This window comes from Festucalex cinctus, chromosome 19, assembly GCF_051991245.1.
Source record: "Festucalex cinctus isolate MCC-2025b chromosome 19, RoL_Fcin_1.0, whole genome shotgun sequence".
NCBI classification, from domain to species: domain Eukaryota; kingdom Metazoa; phylum Chordata; class Actinopteri; order Syngnathiformes; family Syngnathidae; genus Festucalex; species Festucalex cinctus.
Window position 1 is genome coordinate 12,848,675 of NC_135429.1, and position 23,852 is coordinate 12,872,526.

General features: G+C 39.4%; 1 protein-coding gene across 3 annotated transcripts in view; it reads left to right on the plus strand.

Annotated features, from left to right (window-relative positions):
* The window catches only part of csmd3b (CUB and Sushi multiple domains 3b), a 331,521-nt gene that overhangs the window by 272,987 nt on the left and 34,682 nt on the right, over positions 1–23,852 (plus strand). For all 3 annotated transcript variants that reach the window (XM_077507458.1, XM_077507460.1, XM_077507461.1), the window contains 21 exons: positions 1,430–1,621; positions 4,312–4,438; positions 4,512–4,714; positions 4,794–4,985; positions 5,051–5,189; positions 5,388–5,575; positions 5,647–5,765; positions 5,884–5,959; positions 6,045–6,161; positions 11,300–11,413; positions 11,515–11,610; positions 11,730–11,933; positions 12,940–13,064; positions 13,511–13,607; positions 15,272–15,376; positions 16,501–16,619; positions 17,111–17,180; positions 18,342–18,458; positions 19,709–19,918; positions 21,326–21,514; positions 22,161–22,338. In XM_077507458.1, coding sequence (XP_077363584.1) covers positions 1,430–1,621; positions 4,312–4,438; positions 4,512–4,714; positions 4,794–4,985; positions 5,051–5,189; positions 5,388–5,575; positions 5,647–5,765; positions 5,884–5,959; positions 6,045–6,161; positions 11,300–11,413; positions 11,515–11,610; positions 11,730–11,933; positions 12,940–13,064; positions 13,511–13,607; positions 15,272–15,376; positions 16,501–16,619; positions 17,111–17,180; positions 18,342–18,458; positions 19,709–19,918; positions 21,326–21,514; positions 22,161–22,338 — 2,977 coding nt within the window. The remainder of the gene's footprint in view (positions 1–1,429; positions 1,622–4,311; positions 4,439–4,511; positions 4,715–4,793; positions 4,986–5,050; positions 5,190–5,387; positions 5,576–5,646; positions 5,766–5,883; positions 5,960–6,044; positions 6,162–11,299; positions 11,414–11,514; positions 11,611–11,729; positions 11,934–12,939; positions 13,065–13,510; positions 13,608–15,271; positions 15,377–16,500; positions 16,620–17,110; positions 17,181–18,341; positions 18,459–19,708; positions 19,919–21,325; positions 21,515–22,160; positions 22,339–23,852) is intronic.

Sequence of the window (23,852 nt, forward strand, 5' to 3'; positions counted from 1 at the left end):
AATTGCAATAGAGGCACGGGCCATGTTAGGAAGATGGATGGTGGCAGAGATTCTCAGGGTGAAAAATGGCAGAAAGTGGAGAAAGGACGTTTCAGGACTGAAGGACATATATTTTACTAAACTAAGAGGAAAGAATGTGTATTATGCCTTTTCTGGAAATGACTTGTGATTGGCTGATATGTTGTATAGATTTTATATCGGCACATATTGCGTGTTATATTGTGTGTAGGAATGTCACGATAAGGGCAATATCGTGATATTGTGATATTAAAACTGCAACAATGACGTCGCCGTCATGTTCACAATATTTAAAGGGAACACATATGTTAAATAAATTCAGGTTGATTTCCATTTGTGCAGTTCTAGCACCCTCTAGTGGCTAGTTTATTAGTGCAATTACATTTTTATTAGGGATGTTTTGGCCTTCTATGTTTAAATCCATCCATCCATCCATTCATCTTCTTCCGCTTATCCGGGGTCGGGTCGCGGGGGCAGCAGCTTCAGGAGGGAAACCCAGACTTCCCCTCCCCAGCCACTTCAACCAGCTCCTCCGGTGGGATCCCAAAGCGTTCCCAGGCCATCCGAGAGACATAGTCTCTCCAGCGTGACTTCTATGTTTAAAATCTATGTTAATTGTCAGATGAAGGGGAACCTAATTTGCTTGTGAAGCGATCAATGTGTGCTTGCATTAGCAAGTTAGTCTCAATATTGTTTTTAGAGAATGTAGGTGGCATATATGCATTGCTGTTATGTACAAAAGTACAATATTGTGCTTTTTTTTGGTATGAGCATTCTTTTTTACAATATTGTTATATTTTTTATACATCGCCAACGCCCCCACAATATCGTGATAATTATCGTATTGTGACCTTCATATCGTGATATCGTATTGTGATTTGGATATCATTACATCCCTAATTGTGCGCACTATTTGAAGTCACTATTTCTATGGCCTCATATTCCAGTCTTAAAATCTTCCTTCATTCTCTTTCGCATGTGAAATACATGCTCTTTCGTTTTAAGTCTGGAGATGAACTTGGATGCAAACGTACAGTGATGTTTATCTGTTTGCTCAGCTAAACATTATTTCAAATAATACTGTCTTCCCTTTGCAACTTATCTTCAAGGTAACGCCATAGACACTGGCTTGAGTCTCGCAAGGATAAACGCTATTTATATACCGCTTCATATCCTGCTCGCGGAACGGTTGCGCGCGAATAAACAGGAATCTTCTTAATATTACCATGGAAACAGCTCAGACAGACTGCGGAACATTAAATGAGAAACTGTGAAAACATGCTCATGTATCAGCGCCTTGTTTATTAAATCCGGATGAGAGGAGCTGAAAAATATGATGCCTAAGAACGTCAGCTACACTTAGGCTGTTTTTTTTTTTTTTTTTCCTCTGTCCGGTCTGTCTCTGTCGCAGGTTTTGAGTTGTCTCACTGCGAGGACCCGGGCGTGCCGCAGTTTGGCTTCAAGGTCAACGACCAAGGACATTTCTCCGGCAGCAGCATCACGTATCGATGCGAGCCCGGCTACACCCTGCACGGGGCCACCACGCTCAAGTGCATGACGGGCGAGAGGAGAGCCTGGGATAACCCCCTTCCTTCCTGTATCGGTATGTTGCCATGGCGACCCACTCACACAACTCTTTATCTGCGGTGCTGATGGATTTTGTGCGTTGCGGCGCTTTTTTTGAACTTTCAGCTAGTGAGTCATTTATTCATGCTGAATTGCATCAGTGCCACCAGGACCCAATGCGTGGAATTGGTACTAAGCAGAGTTTTATTTACAGGTGGCTTTGTGGTTTTCCCAGGATGTTATCATCCACTCTCAAAAAGCAGATTCATTCCAGAGATCTTATCAGCCTATTTTCCCCAAGCCGATCCATTTGTTTCTGTGCAGTTTCCCCCCTCCGATAAAACAAATATAGTCAGATATTAAAAAATGGTTTTATTTATCTCTCTTCAAGCAGAATTGTTTTCCCGAGAAACCCCGTTGCTCTGACTTGGGTCACGAGCGTATTTTAATCATTCTCAGTAGAACCTGAAGGCATTTTCAGGGGAAAAAAAACAAAAAACAAAAACAAAAGAATGCAACCTACCTGAATGTAAATTACATTCAAGTGGTGTGAGGGCTTTGCTGAATTCAAGGGTTCACTTTTGAAATATTCCGTCAAACTATAATTGCATTTTTAAAATCCATTTTCAAGGTTTTAAATCAGTAAGGGCAGGAAAAACAAAACAATGGACTGAATAGTGATTCCAACAAGAAAACATTATACATCATGGCAGTATAAAAACCTGCATTAAATTGTATATCCTCAGATCTACTGTACCTCTTTATATTATATAATTTCAAGATGACCAAAAGTGTCATGATACAGTAATTGTTTATTATTGTTACATAATAGAGTAAAGTAATTGTTACATACATTGATGGACCAGAAAGAAAGACACAATATTGTATCATTATATATCAGTGGTATCACAATACAGTCTATAAATTGGACGAAAACAGTATACGATGCATAGCCTTAGCTACTAATAGAAACACACAATACATCATATTTTGATAATATTGATTGTATCATGACACAATTGTGCAATAATCACTACTGGATGACAAAAAAAATGAGATGTCACAATACTAATGTAATGAAGTTCTTATTTTTTTAAATGTTTAAATGGTCTAAAAAAAAAAAAAGCCTTATATCGTAAGGCGTCTTTTTAAAAAAATGGTCATCTTAGCAGTATGTAATATAACATATACTTGAAGGTGAAAAAAAATCAGTGGCTCCTCTGCAAAAACATGTTCAGTCATCCCCTCTTATTTTGGGTTGCAGGTTCATCTCTTGGGGTTAAATTGCAGCAAGTGGCAACAAAAAATCGGGGCGACAGCAAAGGCTGGGAAAACAGATGGCCGCAATAAGCAGAACAGCAAACGTAAAAGTTTAAAGAATCTTTTCTCTTCCTTCATCCGCCGGCCCTCAACGCTCTTGATTTGAAATTCAGCTTAATAAGCCTCCATCCTTCCTCACTATCAATAATGGAACGCTCATAAAACCGAGAGACGATATTCTATGACTTTATTTTTTCGCAGTCTCATACTATGACCGCAGCTCAGCCCCCTCCCATCTTGTTATATTGCCTTTTTTTTTTATTACCCTTTCTGTCTTTAACACCCCCAAAACCTTCAATTCTCTACTTTCTATCTCTATTTTTTGTTTTTTTTTTTAAAGCAAGGAGTGGACTCTTAAAATTGCTCCTCATTTTCAAGCTAATATATTCCAGTGAGGGAGGGATGCCGCTGGGAAATAGGAACACAGGCACAGAGGGAAAGCCAAGATGGGATAGAAATTGTGGAAATATGTAACAGCGGGAGACACAAAGATTGAGGGGCGTGATTTATATATTATATTGTACATTCTTCTACTAAATTGTCACATTTGTGCAGCTAACTACATTCTCAGGTTGCTGTATTTTCCTTTGATGTTAACATCTGACATAGCAATATGGAACACGACGTCTACTAAAGCGAGTATATGGCAAACCCTTTTTCACATTAAACAGCTAGAGTGGGTCTGTGTTGCTTATACAATATCTGTAATTCAGTTGAACTTTTCAGATAGCAGCAAGTCCGTTACTCCTAATTGTAAATTTAGATATCTGCGACATTATTTTGCCTTGGGAACAAAACATGACACTTTTGATGTTCATGTGTATGGGTGGGATTTGATTACAGATTTAATTCAGTTACCGATATCTGCTATGTCATTTATGGATCAATCAATCAGTCAATCAAACTATTTGTATAGCACCTTTCATACGTTGAAATGAAACTCAAGGTGCAAAACAATAAAAAGAAACCCATAATACAATAAGTAAACATCCCTCCCCCCACACACATACCCCCGGCCCCCCACCCCCCCCCCAAAACAAAAAAAAAAACAAAAAAAAAACATGGGGGGCACAGAGTAACCATGTGAGGAAAGTCACCCAGGAAACAGCTAAAAACCAAAAGACAACAAAATAATGGTTAAAACCTAAAAGAACAAAGCTAAAGAGACAATATGATAAAATAAATTGGGAACTAAGAAAAGAGATAAAAGGGGTCAAAAAGATAATTTAATCTGATATCTGAAAGTGGCTGTGAAGCTGAAGTTTAGGTTGGAACTTAACAGATTTAAAGATTCAAATGGAAAAAAGAAGTTTCATCAGGTGTCTTCAATATTATTACCAAATTTTGTGGAAAAACAGAATGATGTCAAAAATACACCATGTGTGACACAATTTTTATTTGCGTTAGCCGAATGTGGCGGACGTTTCAAGGGCGAGTCTACGGGAAGGATTCTTTCACCAGGATACCCGTTTCCCTATGACAACAACCTGCGGTGCACCTGGACCATCGAGGTGGACTCTGGAAATATTGTTAGGTAACAAAACACCACAGCGAGCAACAGTCTCCTGCAGAATCCTGTTTTGAATACCTTGTCAATTTTTTGGTAGCCTTCAGTTCCTGGCATTTGACACTGAGGCCAGCCACGACATGCTTCGGGTTTGGGACGGACCTCCCACTAATGAGATGTCTCTGGCGGAACTCAGCGGGTCACTCCTACCTGAGGGCATCCACTCCACCCTCAACACTGTCACCGTTCAGTTCGAGACGGACTTTTACATCAGCAAGTCTGGATTCGCCATCCAGTTTTCCAGTCAGTAATCCCCAATAGGGAGCATATTTCTGTCTGATTGAAACAAGGTTCACATGCTTTAACGGATGTGGCCGCCCAGGCTCGGTGGCAACTGCCTGCAGGGATCCAGGGGTGCCGATGAATGGCACCCGCAGCGGCGACGGCCGGGAGCCGGGGGATTCGGTGTCCTTTCAGTGCGATCCGGGCTACGAGCTCCAGGGGGACGACAAAATCGCCTGCATACAAGTCGACAACAGATACTACTGGCAGCCCAGCCCACCTGTCTGCATCGGTGAGAAGTGTGAGCTTCAAATACGAGTTGTCAAGGGAAACGGTGATTGATTATCTGTGTTTCAGCTCCCTGCGGAGGCAACCTGACTGGCTCCAGCGGCTTCATCCTGTCCCCAAACTTTCCGCATCCCTACCCGCACTCCAAGGACTGCGACTGGCTCATCGCCGTCAATCCCGATTATGTGCTGTCGCTCGCTTTCATCAGGTACCGATTTTTCTTGAAAAGTTCACCCATCTTTAGTTTTATTGGTCTACTTTATGGCTATCCTTTGGAGAGTGCAAATACAGCAAGAGTGCTAGTTTTTCCTAAACTTTAAAGAGCGCCAAAGTCGGTGAGATTTACACCCGAGAAACAATAATTCCCTAACCTCAGCTCACCTCTCCCAAATCCCCACCCGGCCAGTTTCAACATTGAGCCAAACTACGACTTCCTGTACATCTACGACGGTCCGGACAGCAACGGCCCTCTGATCGGCAGTTTCCAAGACAGTAAACTGCCCGAGAGGATTGAGAGCAGTTCGAATACCATGCACTTGGCCTTCCGAAGCGACGGCTCCGTGTCCTACGCTGGCTTTCACCTGGAATACAAAGGTAAAAACACCTGATACTTGGCACACTGTCAACTATTAAGTATTAACTTATCTTGCTTCTTTGCCATCCAGCCAAGTTGAGGGAGTCCTGCTTTGATCCAGGGGTGGTGCTGAATGGGACCAGATTGGGATCAGACTATAAACTTGGCTCGACTGTGACTTTCTACTGCGAGGCTGGATACGTTTTGCAGGTACATGATTGAATGAGTGAGCAGAGAATCTGATGGACGGATACTAATAATTCGATGATGTATTTGTTTGGAAAAGCTTCTAATAGTCAATGTTATTTTTTTGCTTTGTTGTCCACAGGGTTACTCGACTCTAACCTGCAGCATGGGAGATGATGGCAGGCCTGGATGGAACAGGGCATTGCCGAGCTGTCAGGGTACTAATGGCCGTTCTGTTGAAGACCCACTGAAGGGGATTCCTCTGCTCTAGTTGACGCCTTCTGTGATCGCTTCTGTTTCCAGCTCCCTGCGGAAGTCGCTCCACGGGATCTGAGGGGACCGTTTTGTCTCCAAACTTCCCTCGAAACTACACCACCGGACAAACCTGCATCTACTCCATAGCTGTTCCGCGAGAATTTGGTGAGCATCTGACAAGTTTTCATAGAATTACAATTCAACACTGACTTTGACACGAATATTTTTCGTTGAGTAACGAAAAATAGGTGAGTTATGTTTAATGTGACAAAGGCTTTGATCATTCACGTCATCCTTGAAAATGTTCTATTTCGTCAGATTCCATCATGTTTCATTGTAATTTCATACACCGGCAGCCCATTGAAAAAAAAGATACAATGCTGCTATCTGATGGCCATAGTTGGTGGGTGTTTGTGATTCCACAACCCATTGACCAGGCAGCGCTCCACTTAGACGCTGCACTGCCCATTAATTAAAAAACAAACAAACAAAATAAACGTAGTTGACGTCATTTAACGTTTATGGTGGCATACATCGGGATTTTACTAATCGTTATTAAAGGTTTTTGACTGTCAAAGAGTTAACTACAATTAGTTATATGGTTGCTGATTGTTTCAGGTGTTGAGTAAACACAGTGAAGAGTGACATGAAAACACCAAATAGGAAACACAAATAGATATTTTGCGCAAAACCTCAACTGTACACCGCATCCAGCCTCAATTGTTGGAGTGAATAGCGCTAATTAATTGTGTGATCACCATTTTTCTTCCCCCTTTTAAACCTGATTTTAATGAGTTCATTTTAGACTCCCACAGATCAAGCCTTAGAATGTTTTAACCTTCACGGAGAAAAGCCGCGGGGATATAATAGCGGATCAAAAGATGCTGGCTGTCCAGTCATTTCATTCCAGGTCAGGGTTAATCAGTGAAGCAGGGATGAAAGATGAAGCAGGTTCCTCTCTGATCTGGTCGGCTTTTGTTTTATAATGCCATTGTAATAGTAGAACACTTTCTTCCATTTTGGCCTCTTTATTAAAGCCACTATAAACCATTATGTCGCTAGCTAATTGGGCCAAGGCGTTCATCTTTATTATATGCGCTCCTGCCAACTTGTTGGATGCACCGCACATCAACATAGAGTATGGAATCTCTTTACGTTGCGAGCACCAATACATTTGAATTGTTCATGGTGGATTCTGTCACGTCAAGTTTGACTTCATTCTCTGCCTGGATGGCAAAGGCAAAAAGTCTTGACATTCTGTCAAGGATACCTGCTTCTGATCAGGGCTCATTTGGTGACTTTCCCAGAAGGAGATTGTCATAATATGAGCCCTGGAATTCACACAAAATGGCTGCTTCAAACCAAATTGGCATTTTATTTTTATTTTTTTTATAAATATTGTTGTGGTGCCATCTTGTGGCCAAAGAACTGTTTACATGAGAGGAATGACTTAATTAATCAGGTCATAACCTTGTCTAATGAAAAAAGTTGCTTTGCTGCCATCTAGTGGTATGCATCGGTAGTTAAAATCCTATTTGGGTGCGTGTCAGTTGGCAATATTTGCCCGGTGAATATTGGGGGTTCGCTGTGTCGTCAAGTGCAAATGTGCAGTGGTATACTGTACAACATGAGGGTGTACAAACTTCAAGGCACGGATCCATATATCACGATCGCTAGCAATATGTTGTCTGACAGCATATTAGCTAACCGGCTCTGACTTGCAGTCAGTAATTATTTGAGACGGAGTCCAATTGTGCCCGCCGGCACGGTGTATAAATAGCGGCTCTCCCCGAGACCATCAATGGTCGCCCGTCTCATTCCATTTAGCGAGCGGCGTTCGTGGCGTCGCCTCCGTGACGACGCTTTTGACGGAGAGAAGCTAGCATTTGCTTGGCCTCCTTATTTAAGGCGTGATCCGCCCCCGCACCTGGCAGCAGCTTGTTTTTGTTGTTGATGTTGACACTCGTTTTTTTTTTTTTCCTTTTAAAAACACACGCACACACATTCAGTTTGTGCTCTTGAAGGTTACTCCTTGCGATGATGACAGCCTACACTGGAAATGAATGGAAATGTTCATTGACTTCTCATCTCTCATACATACAGCCTTGGTCAGTTGGCCTTTGTTTTTTTTCTTTCTTTTTTTTAAGATGCTGCAAACTCTTCTAATATTTTGCCAGTCTTGTGGTCCAACAGGCATTTCAGATAAACAGTAAATATTGATTTTGGTTGTAAAAATCAATGCAAAGTGAAAATCCTCTGTAAAGAAGTAGTTAGGCCACTTTAATCTGCACCTTCAAGAAAATTCAATGCAGCTTTCCTTACCTGTTTGGCTTTGACATGATAGCAGACAAGTTAACCAAGGGTGGTGTAGACACATTTTACAGAAACAGGAAACAAGAGTATCTTCACGGGCATTTATATGTTTGTTAAATTTAACATGATGGGTTGCCAGGTGGGTGGCAAGTGAGTGGTTAGCATGTCCGCCTCCCAGTTCTGAGGACTCGGGTTCGAGTCCGGGCTCCGGCCTTCCTGGGTGGAGTTTGCATGTTCTCCCCGCGCCTGCGTGGGTCTTCTCCGGGTACTCCGGTCTTCTCCCACATTCCAAAGACATGCATGGCAGGTTAATTGGGCGCTCTGTGTGTGTGGATGGTTGTTCGTCTCTGTGTGCCCTGTGATTGGCTGACAATCAGTTCAGGGTGTACCCCGCCTACTGCCCGAAGCCAGCTGGGATAGGCTCCAGCACCCCCCGCGACCCTTGTGAGGAATAAGCGGTCAAGAAAATGGTTGCATGGATGGGTTGTCAGGCACTTCAGTGACTCCAGTATTTGTAAATAATCACTTAAAAAGTAAATTTTTATATAACAACTCCACATTTTTTGTCATGACTTGAGTCATGCAGGAGTAATGTTTGGATCTCGTGTCTGGGCTCACGCCTGGGTTAAACTATCATGACAGTGTTTTGTTTGAGGCAAATGTCTGTTTTGTTCTATTTGTTTTATTTGAACTGATGCAATCGGCTTGTAACTAGGTGATGTCAAGACTCTTCAATCTCTCTATATGGTTAGAAACCAGTCAACAGCCAATCAGAGAATTCCATGTCAGTACTAGTACTCACATGTCTAGCCACAACCAATGAGATTCATTGACTGTCTATTTAAGGGTCTGAGAATCGTGTGTGTTTTGCCGGATTATTGTCCACCTGTTCCTGTGTACAGTGTCTCTGAGTTTCTGTGCCTCTCGATGTGAATAAATAGATAAAATCGTATTTGTGTTTTGCGCCTTTGGGATTCAAACCTCTTAGCACACAACATTTTTAAGGTCTCTTTTGGAAATAAGTTGTCTTTTGAAGGATTTGTTTTGGTTTGAGATTCACAAAAAAGAAAACTGATGGCCCAATGCCTTCTCTTTGTGAGCATTATTCAGATATTAATATTGAAGGCTCTTAACCAAATTTCTTTCTTTCTTTTTTTTTAAACAAGATCGGCGACCTTGTCATTGTGAAAGATTGTTGGCGATGTTCACGTGACGTATGTGTGGTTGCTGAGGCCTAACTTGAACATTAGTCATCCTTAAGGACTTCTTGCAACAATCTTGAAGACACTCTTGCTCCTGCTAACTTCATATAATGTCATGTAACCAGGCACATGTTGGAAAAAAAAACACTGTGTTCCTATATTCCAGGAAGCTAAATTTGTACTTGCCTGCATACAATGAATCCCATCAAAAATGGTTTGCTTAAAAATCGAAGAGGTTCACTCTAAACTAGTCTTGCTATGTCTTCGCATCCCTCCTGGAGTCTCATTAAGGATGTCGCTGCAGCCTCACTATAACACATACAGCCTGTAGATTTTCCAGGTATTATATGGGAGTCCTGGGTGTAATTCCCATTCCACTGCGGCACCTTTCATCATATAGCAAGGCGGAGGAGAAGCGCTGTCCTTTTAGACGTTAGCTGGTAATTAACGAGCAAGTGCCAGCGGCTCCTGCTGCCCAGATTGATTTTAAAACCGACGCTAAGCCTCCTGATGGCTCTATTGGGCCAACACGGCTTATGATGCATGATTCACGGGGCGCCACATATATTATGTAGTCTTTTCTTGTAATAGTACAACTTTTGCTGAAAATTACTACTTTTCATTGCGAATATGATTGTTTTTTCACGAGTAGGGGTTTTATCCAGCAATATTTCAACTTTATTCTTGTAAAATGATAATGTTCTCTTAAAATGAATTTCTTGTATTAACCCATTTTTATAGTTTTACTAAAATGATGATGTTCTGCATGCACAGTACAGTGTTCATTTTGCATGATTCGCTACTTGCACATTTATTGTGCTTTTCTACCCTGATAACTCATGTATTATATATATATATATTTCTCTGCTGTTTTGCTTGTTTATATGTTCAATAAATCAATTCAATCAAATATATTCACCTTTTGAACCGCTCCAGTGAGAGTTGGAGGCCCCGGCTTGATGAAGCCAACAGCACCACATCATCTGCAAAGAGCAGAGATGCAATACTGAGGTCACCAAACCGGACCCCTTAAATTTCTCGGCTGCGCCTAGAAATCCTGTCCATAAAAGTTATGAACAGAATCGGTGACCTTTGTCACCGATTCTGTTCAATTCAATATATCAATGAATTAATTATGGCACATCAATTCTTCTTAAATGTCACACGATAAAAAAATAAAAATAAAAAAAATCCACAAATATTCAATTCCAAAGTAAGTTTTGCAGAGGCAGTAATTGGTTATTTAGTTTATTAATGAAAGTAACACGTGTTATAATCACTTAAGTGTTACACAAACGTGACATCAGCAATGATGAGATGAAAATAATTTCAGAATTATGATTCTAATTCAATAATTGTAAATATAATTAAATATTCTGAATTGTCTTAAAGTGCAATAAGTCAGGTCATTCCTAAATGATATTGGGCTTGAAAAGAAAAATTTATTTGATATTATTTATTTATTTATTTTAAACCCAGCCCTAATAATTATTAACCCTCAAATGATTATTTCTCATAATTGCTTTTCTTTATGTTAGAAAATCAGATTCTCAAGCTATTTCTTGTTAAAATGACTCCTAAAATGGTCTCAAAAAGTTTGAATTGTACCCCCACGTGTGTGTTGCCTATGCTAGCTAGCGCAGGCGAAGACAAAGTAATGTTTATTTGGTAATGTTCAAGGTTGGCACTGATGGGATTTTGCCATGCAGGTCTATTGTATCCCTGTGGATTTGGACACAACATAACATTTACTTTCTCTTCTCACGCCCTATCCCATCCCTCTTTCAGTCCTCTTTGGTCAGTTTGTGCTTTTCCAGACGTCTCTGAACGATGTGGTGGAGATCTACGACGGGCCCACTCAGCAGAGCACGCTGCTGTCATCTCTCTCCGGGTCCCACTCAGGTAAGGACTGATGGATGAGTAAGCTGATGGATGAAAACATGGCGGTGGCGAGTGCAGGGGGCGTCGGCGTCGGAAACGAATGAAATGTTATCTCGTTTCAGGAGAGTCGCTGCCACTGAGTTCAGGCAATCAGATCACCGTTAAGTTTACGACCGTAGGGCCCGAAACGGCGAAAGGCTTCCACTTTGTCTACCAAGGTCAGCTTGTCAGAAAAAAAAAAAGAACCCAGTCAATGACATGATATGTTCTTATCGTTTTAGTTGCTGTAGATTATTGAATCAATCAGAAGTAACGTTTCCTTGTTTTCATTCACCAGCCGTGCCGAGGACCAGCGCAACGCAATGCAGCTCGGTCCCAGAGCCGCGCTTCGGCCACCGCCTGGGCAACGACTTTGCGGTGGGCTCCCTGGTCCAGTTCGAGTGCAACCCGGGCTACGTCCTGCACGGCTCCACCGCCATACGTTGTGAGAGCGTGCCCGACAACCTGGCACAGTGGAACGACAGCCTGCCCACTTGTATCGGTAACTAAGCAAACCAAAAAATGCAATGTACTGTCAATATTGTTAAAGTTAGACAGTATAAACATGAAATTATCAGTTTCTTGTGATATTATGACTTTTGTTAATATTTGATTTTCTTTTCCCTGTAAATGACAACTTTATTATAGATTGTTTTTAAGTCTTTGATCTCACAGTGTAAACAAAAATAAATGATCTCTCTACCCTTATTAGCTATAAAATAATGGCGTAAGTATCTGACTATAGCTTCAAACAAACAAGCTCACTAATACTAAAAATAAAGCTATGCGGTCGCCCGCATAGCTAGTCTCATCCAGGATCAGCAGTGCATTAAGATGTAAAATACTAATCATAATCATAATAATAATGGTATGCTATCATAATTACCTACTGAGCTAACTAACTCGCTTCAAACCAAACTAGCTCACTAACATGCTAAAAATAAAGCTATGCGATCGCCTACATAACTTGTTGAATCTAACAAGTATTAATTGTCAAATCATGGTCTACTAGCTGTCGAGCTAAATAACTAACTTGCTAGCATTAAACAAAGTTATGCTACTAACGTTAGCCAGCTAAACTACAAGGCTAGCTATTTACTTACTAGACATATAACTTTTTATTACAGACTGATAGACTAGCTATTGAGAACAATTGTAAGAAACCAATGAGCTACTTATCTTCAAACAAACAAGCTAACTCAACATTATCATACAAACCTAAGCCAGAAAGGTTATCCATGCTTGCGTCTTGCTCCATAGGAAATGAAGAAATGAATAGCGAAAAAACAAACTAGCAAGCTAACGCTAGTTAAAGCTACAGATAAAGCACAGTCTGAAAAATCCCTCAAAAATCAACAGGCACGCCTTCTGTTGAACAAATGAGTTAATTAACTAGTTGCAAACTGTTAGCCCGTTCACCAAGACGTTATGGTGAAAGCTAAAAGGCCTTTTCAAGCCCATCGAGGCTGTGTGTTACTAATTTGCGGTACTTTTTGTTTTCATGTCAGTTCCCTGTGGAGGTGTGTTGAGCTCCCGTCACGGCACAATCCTGTCGCCCGGCTACCCGGAACCGTACGACAACAACCAGAACTGCGTCTGGAAGGTGTCGGTCCCTGAAGGCGCCGGAATCCAGGTAACTGACCTTGCGTATCATTGACTTAAAAGCTGAGCAAGCGGGAACGCTGGGGGAAGATAAGAGATTATTAGGCGGGATGACAGACAGACGGATGGACGGACGGATGGTAAGCAAGCAAAGGCGCATACCCACACGGGCCGATAGCATCTCATGCTAAAGAGATAACGGCTGATTGCGTGGGAAGCCAAGGCGCTCTTGAGACAATGCAGAGATAACTAATGCCTTTCACGAGTGACAAACCAGCTCTAAGTGGCGGTTGCGTGCAAATTGTGCTACATTATTCCACTCTTTCTTACTGTTACACATGCATTGTGTATTTTTTTTGTCTTGTTTTAGTAAAGTGATCAGTACTTTGTTTTGTACGTGATTGCTATTCTTGTAAAATTGTGACTTGGTGGTGAAAACTGCTAACAACTCAAGACGATATTGTTCCCTTTCTTCAGGTTCAAGTTGTGAGTTTCGCCACGGAGCACAACTGGGACTCTTTGGATTTCTATGATGGTGCGGACAACCATGCACCGAGGCTGGGAAGCTACTCAGGTAATACTTATTATTCCATCATGCTCATGTTTGCTTAGTGAGTACAGGAGTAGAAACAAACCAAAAAAAATGTGCATTGCCTTTTTTCATGCCATGCAACAGAATCGGCTATTCCCGTAGTTTGTTTTTTACAATGTGTAATATATACAACACAATCTGGCGATGTTTGCACCTTTTGTGGGGAATATTACAACATTCTACACCTCCTATCATATATACACTAGGGGTGCAACGGTTTCAGATTTTGGTGTACGATTGTGGTCTGAGAAAAAAAACGCGTATTACAATTATTCTTATAGACATAAGCTGTGTTGTTGAGCGGCTGTGGTTAGATAATCCTGACGTTAGAAAATCACGTTTAATTGTAAAACCGGTTAATTGCTGCACCCCTAATATACACACAGACATATAATGTCATCCTAGCTCAGAATTATTCTTGCACCGTTATGACTCTATTGAGCAATGTTCCAAATTTAAATTGTAAAATTTGCATATTTTTCCATGTAAAGTTACTATATAATCTGTGTAAAACAGTCTTTTGCTCTATCTTTGTTAAAATTACACTTCAAAATAACAAAATTCAAGTCATACTTTGGAATATTTCAACTTTTTTGTTGTTTATTCCTTAAAAATATAAAAATTTAAAATAACATTCATTGTCATCATTTATTTTCATAAATTAAAATGTTTTTTCTTTCTTTTTTTTTTCTATCAGTTTGTCACAGCAAAATTATGACACTATGCTTCGGTTTCTTTTTTATGACCTGTGTAAAATTTCACTTTAGTTTTAAATGTGCCCTTTTTTTCTTATAAAATGCTAATTCTTTCTGTAAAAAATTGACTTTTCACATAGATTTTTTTTCCTGGTAGATTTAATTACTGCATATTTTCATTTCTGTATGATTCTAATTTGAAAAATTGAGCACCTTTCCCACCTGCGCCCAAAAACACTACTATAGATTTGGTACCATTTTTTTATTTAGTCAACAAAGTGTACCGCAAATGCACAGCTCTTTATGAAGTCCTTCTTAAATACTCATTCGTTATTGTAAAACTCACTCTGTTAATTATGCTGCGTCATCCTTTATTCATTGAGGAAGGAAAAAATATCTTTATATATTTATAATGTTCTGTCATGATAATAAATGAGCCTTCCTGTGGAATGGAAAAGGAGCAGCAGGGAGGCTAATTAATTCCCCTCAATCACACCAGCCAGTCACAACCATCAGCCCACCACAACAACAGTAACAACAACAACAACAGGGAGACGCTAAAATTAACCGTCAAACCGGTTGAAAAATATCACAGAACAATATTAATACGGATGTGCGGCGGTGGCATTTTAGCAGTGAGTAGCTTAGCGGAGGTTAGCGTTCCGTAACATGAAAGGACGTCACGAGGCGGAAACACGGTGAACTGTGACAGCTTGGCTTCAGACGCTTTCTTTCTGCAACTGGGTCAGGCCAACAGTTCTACTTTCAAATAAAACGTTGGCCTCAAATAAAATAAAAAAAATTAAAAAAAAAGTGATCCCTTTGCATCTCCTTCCGAAAGAGAGAAAGAGGGGAAAGTCTTTGTTATGTTGTTATGCTGTCAGATGGTCATCAGTGTGACCAGGTGTCTCTTTTTTTCTTTCATTCTCTTTCTACTTTTTTTTTCTTCAGGCACCACCATCCCGCCATTGCTCAACAGCACGTCCAACAACCTCTACCTCAGCTTCAGCTCTGACATCAGCGTATCTGCCGCCGGCTTTCATCTGGAATATACAGGTATCAAACCAGCAGGTCACAGTGGAAACTAGATGAAGGGGCACAGGCGGCAGTGCCCCACCAGAAAATATTTCTGCAATCAGATCCTCTCAAGTCAAACACAATTTGTTGCATGATATGCTGATACCTGATAAGTGAGGTCATGGAGAGGAAAAGGAAGGTGTCTCCCATTGGCTGGCTGATTGGCCTGTTTCTTGTAAATTTAAGACTTCATTTACAAAATTACTTTTTCTATTTTGTAAATGTTATTCATCAAAAAAAAAAAAAATTATAACTATGGAACTGAAATGTTCTTTTTTTTTTTTTTTTTTTTTAAGTCACATTGTTGCTTGTGTAAAATTGTTCTTAGACTTAGACTTAGACTTGACTTGATTTATCCCTTTGTGATGGTTCCCTCTGGGAAATTTACATATCCAGCAACAATAAGAACACATAATAAAATAAAAAAAATAATTCAATCAATCAATAAATAACGTTATTATACAAGAGATTGAATTAATAATAATAATAATAGTAATAATAATAATAATAATAATAATAATAATAATAATAATAATAATAATAATAATAATAACGTAAAATTCAATCAATAAATAAATAAGGTTATTATGCCAGAGATTTAATAATAATAATAATAATAATAATAATAATAAATTAAATTACTGCTTTTTTCTTGCAGTATCATAACTACATAGTCAGTGGTCAACTAAAATAACGTCTTTTTTTCTTGTAATATCACAACTTTATTTGTGTAAAAAGTTCAACTTGAAAAATTGAACATGAAATGATAGATTTTCTTGTAAAATGCCGTGTATTTTGGTAAAAACGTGACTTTGTGTACTCTCCCAAAATTCTGAATTCAATGCGATAAAATTCTACTTATTCCCCCATAATATTTTAACTTAATTCCATCTCATAAAGTGCCAATTTTCAACACGTGAAATGAAGCTTTTTACCGTCAATTGTGATTTGTATTTATTATTTTTTTATATGCGCTAAATTATTTTATGCATTGATTTTTTTTTTTTCACACCTTGAAAAATTACAAAAAATTATCTTTACGTGAAAGATGGTGGAATTTTAGGTGTGTAAAGTTGCTTAATGTGCATAAAATATATTTCCAGCTATCGGTCTGGAGTCGTGTCCGGAGCCCCAAACCCCAAACTACGGAATAAGACAAGGAGATCGTTTTATGGTGGGCGACGTAGTGCAGTTCTCCTGCGAACAAGGATACTCTCTTCAGGTAATCCCACACTGACTTTTCCTTTCATTCCTCTCACTTTATCCCCACAATAGTTCCAAATTCATTCTTGTAAAATAACAGCTTTATTCACGTAAAACAAAGACCTCATCCTCATAACTCCACTGCTTTTATAAGACAAGGAAATTTATTGTAGGTGATGCGTTTGTGCGTTTCTCCAAGGCTATTTTCTCCAGGTAAGACAACACGCCTATTACTGAAGAAAAAGAGAGCACATTAAAACTCCGTATTAAAAAAAAAAAAAAAAAAAAGTTTAAAGTGTCTCAACTCATTCTCTCTTTTATTAATCCCCTCGGCTGCACAAAGCAAAAGTACTTAAAACAGTGAATCAGAGGAAACGTCACTACACACACGCTGCAATGAATAATAAATGTCTCTACCTCATCTCTGTGGGTGTGAGAAAATGTTCAAATGTCATTAATAAGGTTGGCGACTCTTTCAAACTTAATTTTGTTTTTGTTTAATCATTTTAGGGAAACGCCCACATAACCTGCATGCCAGGACCAGTTCGCAGATGGAACTACCCAGTGCCTCTTTGTCTTGGTAGGTAACACCTTACCATACAATAGACACAATGTCGTCTCCTATGCTTTTATAAATGCCCCACCTGAAATATACCAGAGGGAAACATAGACAGTGGAAAACCACCCACAAACTTTTCAGTCTTAAATCATACAAAATACATATTTTGCATGGTCTCACAGTCATATAAAATTATGAGTTAAAAAAAAAACAGGGTGTACCCTGCATACTGCCCGAAGCCAGCTGGGATAGGCTCCAGCATCGTCGCGACCCTAGTGAGGTTAAGAAAATGAGTGGATGGATGTATTTATTTATTTGCAACATTGCAACGTGATGTGTTAAATTCTGATTTATTTTCCCTGTAAAAGAACTAATTATGGCTTTATGTACGTGACAATTCAACTGCATATTTTTCTAATGACTTTATTTATGTAAAATTGGGTAGTTTTTTTATTTTTTATTTTTTGTGTAAAACGTAAGACTTGTGATATGTTAGCATTGTTTTGGGGGAAAAGTACTCTGTTGAGTATAAAATTGGAAGAAAAAAAAAACTCTTGATATTGCAACACTAATTCACTAATTCTCGTATTTTAGTACTTTAGTCACATATTACCGGTATATTTTTTTCATGCTAAATAATCATAATGTTCCGCTTTTTATCTGCAGTTAGCCTTTTAGCATATTTACCAACTTACTTACACATTTGCTTGGCAATTTGACTTCCCAGTCCTTAGTTTTGCTGTTAGCATTCACTCCCGCACAGCACACAGGCACAACGCGACGTTGCCCAATTAGTTGTGAGAAGGTGGTTAGCATGGTCGCTGTTAGCGTTGTTCAAATGTCCATTTTCAGCTTTTGAATAATGCAAGCAGAAGTAGCGGAGCAATGCCCGACGTGATTAGCTCTCAGTGTGAGTGAATTTTAAAGGCTGCGGGGGGAAATAAGTGCTCTTGGTCAGCGTGATTGCCCATGAGCTGCCACTGATGCATCTAAATTGGATGTTTATCTTTGACCTTGCGCTGCAAATTAATTGGATATCGCGCCGCGCCGCTTTTTTCGCGTGAGTGTGACGAGGAATCTATTAAAGACTTCATTTGCCATTCAAAAAAACATGCAAAAAAACAACTCAAAAGGTCCTCTGTGTTATTATTTTTATTTTGTGTTCTCCGTGTGCATCTGCAGCTCAGTGTGGTGGGACCCTAACGGACGTAAGCGGCGTGATCCTCAGCCCCGGTTACCCCGGCAACTACCCTAGCGGATTAGACTGCACTTGGACCGTTAACTTACCTGTCGGCTTCGGTAAGAAATGCTTAGCCTCTTGTTTGGTTTAGTTTTTTTGTTTGTTTTTGTTTTTCTATTTCAGCTGTGTAAATCTCAAACCCCAACACACTTAAAATTGGGTTTAAAAAAAAAAAACCATGATGAAAATAGGATATTTTAATTTAAGCAAAATTACTTGCCAGTAAAGCTGGCAACATTTCTGAAAACAAGTGAGGATTGCTAGTATGACATTTCTGAAAACTAATACCGTAGGACAACTTTGGCATACTAGTAGAACTACTACTGTACATGTTACTAATAAGGCAAAACGGTGCGTGTTGACATTTGCGCTTGATGTTAACTAGTAGAATTTTAGAATGTCACTAGTCATACTAGTGGCATGCCGATGTCAATTAGTGGACGTTTGCCACACTAGCATGTGTTACTAGTGTCAAAATTGTTCTACCTGTGAGGACAAAGATCTTACTAGTACATGGACTTTAAACTGGATATCAAATAAATGCTCAAATGGCTTTGCACATGGATAAGGTTATACTTGGGTCCATGTACGCTCATGTTCTTTGTTGTCAATAATCGGAAAACAATGTGCTACTAGGGAAATAAAATTGCGAGTGCTACTAGTAGGCTCACACCACTTGCCAACCAGTTGGGTCCAGTAATTTACCATACAGAACAGTAGTGTACTAGTAGGCCAAAAATGGCTCTAGTCGTGAGGAAAACAAGTTGAAAATATCATTCTACTAGTGCATCCTGGTCATTCTACCAGTGAGGACAAAGCACACTTTAGGAGATGGAGCTCAAGCTGGATATCAAAGATGTCAAATGCATGCTTACATAGCTTAGTACATTGTAATTTGGTCCATCTAATAATATAACTAGTAGGGCAACCTTGGCGTGTTAGTAGGACAACTAAATGGGAAAACTACTAGTGGGCATTTTGGTGCTTCTAGAATAGTCCAGGGGGGTACTAGGATGGAAGTCAGGACTCCTAGTTTGGCCTTCATAGTGTTACTAGTAGTGTAATAATTGTGTACTAGTGGCACTAGTAGCGGGGGAACAAACAGTTTACTAAATGCTAGTTAATAGTCATGCTTCCAGTGCGCTGATTTAATCTACAAAGAGTGTACTTATAAATGGACCTTAAACTGGGTATCAAGGAGTTGGAATAAAAGCTTCAACGGCTTCCCATAGGCCACAATTGATTGATTTATGCTTTGCCTTGGGGCTCCCTTGTAAATCTCATTAAGTTTTGTTTTGTATTTGTGTAGGAATCCATCTGCAGTTTGTGAACTTTTCCACGGAAGCCATCCACGACTACCTGGAGATCCGCAGCGGTAGCCTGGAGACGGGCTCGGTCATCGACCGCTTCAGCGGTCCGCTCATTCCCAAAGCTCTGTTCAGCACCACGCACCAGACCAGCTTCTTCTTCCACAGCGACTACTCGCAGAACAAGCCCGGCTTCCACATCACCTTTCAGGGTAAAATGTGACGCCGTCTCGCTCACGCCACGCCACGGGTCAGCGACCACAGCAACGCACGGATTGTAAAATGGCACCAAGAAAAGGGCTTAATTCTTCATGAATGATGTCACAGTTTTACAAGAGTTTGAAATATAAGGTGAAAAACTTGGTAATTTTATAAGAAATATATAATTCTCATTTTACATAATTAAAGTTAAGTACATGCGCAAATTTTAATTTCATTGTCAAAATTTTAAATAAATAACATTTAAATATTAAAATGATACTGCTAAAATTGCTAAAATATCAGAATTTTACGTGAATTAAGTCATGTTACTATCCCGATAGGAACGTTTGTGGTAAAATTCTCTCATTTTGTTGTGATTGTCCTTATTTTTGTAACATTACTTTATACTTAATAATTTAAATACTTAGTAGCTAAGTATTGCTATTACTACATTACTTTTTTTTAAAATGACTAATTACAGGCTTTGTTCTGGCACTTTGTCACTTACATTTATGACTCTTTTTTTTTTTCTTGGAGTACTTCAACATTTCAAGATCATCAACTAGAGGACATTTTTTTCACTTACTCGCTTTATTTTTGAAGTAATCAAAAGACAGATACTCAAAATCACAGCCAACTCACCAGTTATTTGTTATTGAATTCAAACAATGTACTGCATTTGACTCTTCATTCTGGGTGGCTGATGACAAAATAATGAATATTTTCATCCTGGCGATTGAAAATAAAACAGGTCGTGACATTTGAAGAGCTTTCCGGAAATTACGTGCGTAACGTTCCACGTCAGGGGAGAAATTCATTGATTACAAAATGTTGTTTATTCTCTCTGGCACTGAAGCATTTTTTTTTTTAATGTGCACAAACAGATTAAATTTGTTCGAGCTTCTCTTCATTAATGTGCAAATTATTTTGTCGAAAAAATATGTGATTGCCAAGCCATAATGGTGTGCTTAGAAGCACCAAATAATAGCTGGTGACTTAAATTTGATGTTCATGTGAAAACAGCACAGAATGAAGCAGTCACACTCATGCGACATTTAACATGATTTCTCCACTGATTGAATTTGTGCGCCGTCTTCATGATGCCTTTAATTTTCTTAATTGAATTCATAGATTTCATTTAGGGATGATCAATATCACTTTTTTTTTTTTTTTTAGACCAATATCAGTACAAGTACTACCACCAGTAGTTTTTGATACATGAATCCCCCCCCCCCCCCCCCCCCAAAAAAAAAAGACAATCTCAAAGCCTATAACCTAACCGATATCTCAATTTAGCATTTTACTCGTGAAATATCAATTCTGATATCTGGTATTGGTACTCTCTCATCCTTAATTTCAATACACACTGTTTTTATTTCTTTTTTTACATTTTTTTTTTTTTTTACATATTTTTACAGCCTACCAGCTCCAGAGTTGCCCGGACCCCCGGCCGTTCCGGAACGGCATCGTGATCGGCACAGACTTCAGCGTTGGGATGACGGTGTCTTTCGAGTGTCTTCCGGGCTACTCCCTCATCGGGGACGCTTCCCTGACATGTTTGCATGGCATCAGCCGTAACTGGAACCACCCACTACCTCGATGTGAAGGTAAAAAAAAAAAAAAAAAAAAGACGTATTAAATAGATAATAAGTACTCAAAACACTGTGACAATAATAGCGTGATTAATATCCGTTCAATTACCTTTATCTCACTTTGCAGCGCTACCTGTTTGATATGCACAGCGGTTCCCATTCAAAACCTGACAAATGCCATTTTTATTAGGGCTGTTTGATATGGAGAAGCGCTGCAATAAAAGTGAAAATAACGGCAAATGCAATTAGTTGGAGCGAGTGTGACCTGTAGCGTTTAAAAAAAAAAAAAAAAGGATTTATTAGGCAAGGCACTAAAAGGAGTGTTGTGATACAAATGCAGTTAATTGCGGAGGAAGAATCATATCACTGAACTATGATAGTCTGATTTTATTAGGACTTTTATCCAAGTACCGTTCGAGTGGCAATTTTGAGGACTTCTGCTTTTACTGTATGTCCCTTAATGTGGATTATTCCCTGTTGTGGTGGTAAAACAACACCAGTAATACAGCTAAACACCAACGGGGAGCTGCAAAAATTGAAATAAATATAAACCTTGATGAGGTTCAAGGCGGCGCGTGGCTTAAAAAGTTTAGGAAAGCGTATTACCCAGTGGTCATAACATTAAAATGTGCGTAATGTTTGCTATTATCGCCCCTAACAGCTCTTTGTGGTGGAAACATCACCTCGCTAAATGGAACTATTTACTCGCCCGGTCACCCTGAGGAATATCCCAACTTCCAGGACTGCGTGTGGAGTGTGAGAGTCCCGCCCGGACACGGGATCTACATCAACTTCACAGTACTGAGCACGGAGCCCATATATGACTACATCACCGTCTGGTAGGTTGACGTCCTCTTTTGAATAGGGTCACTCAAATTAAACTTAAAGTGGTCTTATGAACCTTAATATATGACCCATAATTCCACCAGAAGTGGTTCATCTCAAAGTATGTCTCCTGTGAATTATGACTACTATACATCCCACAAAGGATGCCGCTACCATAATTCTTTCAAAAGTTGTGCAACATAAAACAAGACGAACATAAATCACACAAATGTGGCACAGCTTTGTTATGACTACTGTACACTGTCCAAAAGTCGTCCATCTTAATTTAATACTGCAATTCTCACAAAATCAGACTTCTCAAGGAAAATGTCCAACCTACAGTGAGCCTCACGTAAATCTCTTAAATGTCTCAAAAATCTCAAAAATAAAACTTGCAACAAAAAAAAAGAGACGTTTCAAAACAATACAACCTTAAAGCTCAGTCAAATGTGAAATTTTGACTACAACTACCATAAATCTTACAAAGGTTGTGCAACCGAAAACGAGATGACCATAAACCCCACAAAAGTGGCACACTTTTAAATAAGACAACTGTAAATCCTCAAAGTTGTGCATCTTGAAGTAAGACTACTTTAAATCTCACAAAAGCTGCACAGTGTGAATGAAATAAGAACATCCCACCAAAGATGCGGCAACTATTAATCTCACAAAAGTTGTGCAACGTAAAACAAGTCTACCATAAATGACACAACAGTGGCACAGCTTTAATACAATTACTGTAAAACTTCTAAAAGGTGTCCATCTTAATGTAAGACTAAATCTTACAAAAGTTGCACAAAAAAAATCATAAATCCTCAAAAAGATGCCAGCCTCAAGTAAAACTACTGTAAAGCTCAGACAACTTTGCACATCTCGAAAAACATTGCATATAAACCAACAAATGGCAACAATTTGACTGTGGCTAGCATAAATCTAACAAAAGTTGCAAAATAAGATACATAGAACAAAAGTAGTACAGCTTTAAATAACACTAATACCTGATGTATCGAGTATGATGAGACTACCATAAATCCCACAAAAGCAGCACACCTGAAAACAAGACTAGTCGTAAATCTACGCTTGAATCCTTAAATCACGGCGTTTCTGAGCTGTGCAACCACACCGTAAACAAGACCAACAATCCGGCAAAAGTTGTGCAGGTTTGAAAAAGACTACTATAAATCTCATACGGTACCAGGAGATGAATAGCAAAATTCACAACAGGTGTTTGTTTGGCTCAGTGGCCACTTCCTTCAACAAACTAAACTTATAGCAGCTACTTGTAAGAAAGCAGCAAGTTGGGCAAAACGTTCTGAAACATTGACCAGTGGCCCGCCAGCTTAGAAGAGGTCACATTAATTTCCCTAGAAATTTCACTCTAAAGCCCAAATTCATAAAATCATTCAAAGTGTTGGACTTTGCGTCCAGGGCTGCCCTGTAATTAGCCAGCCCGTGTTTCCGGGAGTGTTTGTCTTAGCAAAATTACATTTGTGTGAACAAATTGCTGAAATCACCCAAAGAGAGACAC